Source organism: Clinocottus analis, unplaced genomic scaffold (genome assembly GCF_023055335.1).
Source record: "Clinocottus analis isolate CAN_PGR_092001 unplaced genomic scaffold, fCliAna1.0.p SCAF_17, whole genome shotgun sequence".
Lineage (NCBI taxonomy): Eukaryota > Metazoa > Chordata > Actinopteri > Perciformes > Cottidae > Clinocottus > Clinocottus analis.
This window is the reverse complement of record NW_027175898.1, coordinates 2434081-2439626: the sequence shown is the minus strand read 5'-3', so window position 1 is coordinate 2439626 and position 5546 is coordinate 2434081. Positions and strand designations below refer to the sequence as shown.

At 41.0% G+C, this 5546-nt stretch overlaps 1 protein-coding gene across 1 annotated transcript; it reads left to right on the top strand.

Annotated features, from left to right (window-relative positions):
• LOC137787950 (tripartite motif-containing protein 16-like) lies at positions 1 to 1951 on the top strand. Its single transcript, XM_068580729.1, has one exon. It carries the CDS (start codon positions 16 to 18, stop codon positions 1696 to 1698), a length of 1683 nt encoding a protein of 560 aa, XP_068436830.1. The 5' UTR covers positions 1 to 15; the 3' UTR covers positions 1699 to 1951.
• Positions 1952 to 5546: the final 3595 nt, after the last annotated feature.

Sequence of the window (5546 nt, the reverse complement as noted above, 5' to 3'; positions counted from 1 at the left end):
CTACTGAGAGGTGAAATGGCGCAGAAAGGAGTTCAGCTGGATCAGGAAACCTTCTCTTGTTCCATCTGTCTGGATCTACTGAAGGATCCGGTGGCTATTCCCTGTGGACACAGCTACTGCATGAACTGTATTAAAAGCCACTGGGATGAAGAGGATGGTAAGAAACTCCACAGCTGCCCTCAGTGTAGGCAGACCTTCACACCGAGGCCTGTCCTGCTGAAAAACACCATGCTGGCAGTTTTAGTGGAGGAGCTGAAGAAGACTGGACCCCAAGCTGCTGCTGCTGATCACTGCTATGCTGGACCTGAAGATGTGGCCTGTGATGTCTGCACTGGGAGGAGACTGAAAGCCATCAAGTCCTGTCTGGTATGTCTGGCTTCTTATTGTGAGAAACACCTCCAGCCTCATTATGAAGCGGCTCCATTAAAGAAGCACAAGCTGGTGGACCCGTCCAACCAGCTCCAGCAGAACATCTGCTCTCGTCACGACGAGGTGATGAAGATGTTCTGCCGTACTGATCAGCAGTGTATCTGTTACCTCTGCTCTGTGGACGAACATAAAGGCCACGACACGGTCTCAGCTGCAGCAGAAAGGACCGAGAGGCAGAGAGAGCTGGAGGGGAGTCGACTCAACATCCAGCAGAGAATCCAGGACAGAGAGAAGGACGTGAAGCTGCTCCATCAGCAGGTGGAGGCCGTCAATCTCTCCGCCGATGAAGCGGTGAAGGACAGCGAGAAGATCTTCACCGAGCTGATCCGCCTCCTGGAGAACAGAAGCTCCGATGTGAAGCAGCAGGTCAGATCCCGGCAGAAAAGGGAAGTGAGTCGAGTCAAAGAGCTTCAGGAGAAGCTGGAGCAGGAGATCGCTGAGCTGAAGAGGAAAGACGCTGAGCTGAAGCTGCTCTCACACACAGAGGATCACAACCACTTTCTACACAACTACCCCTCACTGCCACCACTCGGAGAAGCTACAGACTCCACCGGCATCCACATCCGTCCTCTGAGCTCCTTTGAGGACGTGACGGCGGCTGTGTCAGAAGTCAGAGATCAACTACAGGACGTCCTGAAGGAGAAGTGGACAAACGTCTCACTGGCTGTGACTGAAGTGGACGTTTTACTGTCACATTCACCAGCAGAGCCCACGAGCAGAGCTGGACTCTTAAGGTATTCACGTGAACTCACTCTGGATCCAAACACAGTGAACACACACCTGTTATTATCTGAGGGGAACAGAAAAGTAACATTTATGAGGGAACAACAGTCTTATTCTAGTCACACAGGCAGGTTCATTTATTGGCCTCAGGTCCTGAGTAGAGAGAGTCTGACTGGACGTTGTTACTGGGAGGTGGAGTGGAGAGGGACAGGAGCTGTTGTAGCCGTCTCATACAAGAATATCAGCAGAACAGGGAACAGTTATGAATGTCTGTTTGGATTCAATGACAAATCTTGGGCGTTAGATTGCACCAAAGAAAGGTATACATTTTGTTACAACAAAGTCGGCGCTCCCGTCTCTGGTCCTCCGTCCTCCAGAGTAGGAGTGTACCTGGATCACAGCGCAGGTATTCTGTCCTTCTACAGCGTCTCTGAAACCATGACTCTCCTCCACAGAGTCCAGACCACATTCACTCAGCCTCTCTATGCTGGACTTTGGATTTATCATCAGTATGAAAACACTGCTGAGTTCTGTAAACTCAAATAGACAGACGTGATTGAAAGAGCAGAGGGTTAAATTCATGTTTTAATTCTTAAACTCATTTTGTCTCCATCATTGTTGCCCAGAGCTGATTGTTCTTCACCTGTCAATCAAACATTGTGGGCGGTCCTTTGCCACCTTGTCATTATTGTCCTGTAAATGTTTGAGTTTCTTGAGGTTTTTGTTGCTTGTTGTGTCTCTTCCTCTGCACGGGTCTTAAAGAGTGAAAGCACCAGAGCTTCTTTATCAGAGACATTTTATTCTCACCACTTTCTGTAAAGTATTCTATCTTTACACTTGTGTTGTTTAATTTGAGATTAATATTGTTGTTGTTGTTGTTGTTGATTCAACATACAAATGATCTACTGTGTTGTATTATAAAATATAGTCTTATAATCCATAATAAATGAGGAAATCAATCATTATTCTCTTTTCCATAACTGAGACTCTTTACTGATGGGATGTGAACAAACTGAAGGTTCACATGATGAATGAAGAACTTTCTTCTTCTTTTATTTGCAGGTTATCAAACAAAGCTGATGGTGAAAATGTGAATTATGTTTCTCTCATGATTTAAGAAAAGCTTGGAGCACCAAGATAAAATAAGAAGACAATAGAAACTGACGTAAACTTCTCTGAGCTCTACATGTTTGTGTAATATTGTTATTGATGTATTAATAAGTTGTAATGTATTTTCCTCTGCGTGAGTCTGAAAGAGAGAAAGCAGAGCTTCCATAGAAAATACATGTTATTCTCTCTACTTTTTGTGAAGATATCTATAAATACATTTACATTCATTTGTTTGAGACTAAATGTTGTCATTACGGTTGAATCAACATACTTTATAAGAGCAAGTTGTGAAAGTTTGAATCCAGACTTGACTCAAACTTCTTGTGACTCATTTGGTCCAGAGGTTAATCTGTGGACTCACAGTCGTGATGAGGCTTCCTGACGCTGCCATTGATTCATTGCACCATCACATGCAGAGTTACTCCACCTTTTCCAGGACTGAAGTACTTTAGGAACAAGGTAACAACCGAGATAATATCCATATGAAATGCTGCGTTCAGTTCAACCAGAATCATCCTCAGAAGGACTCGACGTCTGAAAGCAACAACGTGTTGAGTCTCGTGTGAAGCCTTCCAGACGGCATCGTTCATGGTTGGAGGAGATTCCTGTTGCTCCTCTTGACTCCGTACAGAACACAGACAACAGTGTCCTCCTCCACCCTTTTGAGGCGGCGGGTGGGATGAGAATCTCCGTCAGCCGATTCCTGCTCACGATCGCGGTCCTCTGAGCCGTGAGCAGAGACAAAGTCCTCCGATGCTCGTCCCGGACCATGTTCTATTGTCCTCAGCTGACTACGGGACGGTGTCCCACGTCCACGTCCCTCTGGACGTCTCCGGTCTTCTCTCTTTATTGTCCTCCGCTGTGCCGCTCCCCCTCCTTCACAGGCTCACACTCAGTCTCAATGCCGCCATTCACACATGACTCACCTTGTGAAGGCCTGAAAGTACAAAGTCCTGACGCGCACCACAGTGTACATTAACACATTAGTTGGTTTTCATGTGACAATAAATGAGCTCAGCTCTGAAAACACACTAAAACTACTCCTTAGACTTACTAAAAACAACCCAAATATAACATTAAAAAAACATTTAAATATGAATATAATGCTTACACGTCCTCTTCGGGCCAAAAGCAACATGTTCTGAGGCCTTTAACGTTTCAGTAACATCATAAAGTAACATGGAGGCAACATGTTGAATATATAAATGGGACAATTTCAAAGTCAACAGCGATACTGTTTCCATGTAGAGATGTACTAACTTCTGAGGCCTTGCATATCATTTATTGCTCACTTGTACTTCCATGTGGATCTTATTGTGTGGAGCTGTGGGGCTCAACCTATAAAACATTCATTCGTTCAACAGTCTTGTTACAAAAACGAGCGATACGCATCATGCGTGATGCTGGTTACTATGGTTACTAAGAGCACACAAATCCATTGTTTGTCAGATCTCATGTTATGAAATGTAACAATTTGGTTTATTAGAAAATAGTGCAGACGATGTACAGAGGGAAAGTAAAGTCAGTGCCAGACTGTGTACGAAGGTTGTTTTCAATACATGAGTGTAAATATGATTTGAGAGATGTTTGTAAGTTTACTGTACAAAAAGCAGAAAAGAAGATTCATTTATATTGTAGAAATTAAATTATGAAACAACGCTGACATGAATGTAAGAATAGTCAACTCACTTTGGTTTTCAAAAGGATTGTTTCTAAAACTATTTTTGAGAGTTACAAGTGTGAATGAAACATATATATATATATATATATATATATATATATATATATATATATATATAGTATGTATTTTATATATTAAAATATTATCAGCTCTGAAATTGAATTTAGATTATATAAGAGTTTAGGATACATAATATATATATATATATATATATATATGTATATATATATACATATATATATATATATATATATATATATATATACATATATATATACATATATATATATATATATATATATATATATATATATATATATATATATATATATATATATATATACGCATTATGCTTGTAGCTATACCTTTTCAGTCTTTTGCTTTAGTAGATTAGATTGTGGCTTTACTTATTGTGTTGTAATGATTGACTGAATAAACACTTACTACTATACTACTTGTCTTCTTTCATAAAATGTGCTTGTTGTGAAGGCTTCTATTTTGAAAAGACCGGCCAAGGAAAGTGGGCAATGCCACACCCCCCATGTGATGTCACTTTAAAGCTCCAGTTGTCCTCTTTAAGGAGCATCAGGACTCAAAGAGAGGAAAACATAACGTGCACTACAGTGTTCACTAATGCATTCATTCATGAGTCATGAAGAATATGTCAACCTAAATAAATCAACTCCTCAAAGTCATATCATTACAGGAGGTGGAGTAGCAGCCATCTTTGACTCAAGCATATTAATAAACCTTAAACATAAATTACATTATAACTCATTTGGAAGCTCTTTCACACCCAACCTGCTAAAACAACAGAGACAATTATATTTGTTATAGTGTAACTGGCACCAGGTTTTTATCAAGTTTAGTCCTGAAAACAGATAAAATAATCATTGGAGGTGATTTTAATTTGCCTGTGTATGTTGATAATGATAACCTCAGTGCTGCATTCATCTCATTATTAGATTTGATCGGCTTCTGTCAGAGAGTACAGAAACACACTCACTGTTTCAACCCTCAACCTTGTTCTATAGACGTTAAAATATATAAACCTTTTACAGAATCCTCTTTTATTGAGCCATGACCTGATATAGAGATAGTCTTAAAACATATAAAACCATTTAGACCAGTTTATTTAATAACTCTTTTGTCATCTGGTTGTTTTTTTAAGCAGTAAAAGAAAACTCAACAAAATCTGAGCATGAGATGGAGACATGAGCAAAGCCTGAGGAGACAAGAAATATGTTACAACTCAAAATACATAAACTCTTTCAAACATGGAGCAGGTTTTAACCGAGTCTCCGTCTGTAAAAGAGGAAACAAAGTTCACGTTCACAGCGCTGCTCTTCTTCCTGGAGTGAAGCACAGCTTGATAAGCCCCTCCCTCTTCCTCCTGCTCTCCAACACAGCAGCTGCACCCTATCAGGGTATTTCCTTGTTCCCTCCCCTTCAGATCTACAGCTTCAGAGATGGGTGGAACCAACATGGTGGTGAAGCAACAAGCTGCCAGGCCCCATTTACTGAACCATCACGTGTTGTTCAGATCACAAGTCAGAGCAGAGTCGCTTCTCAGGAAGTGAAACTCAGACAGTCGCTGCTACTG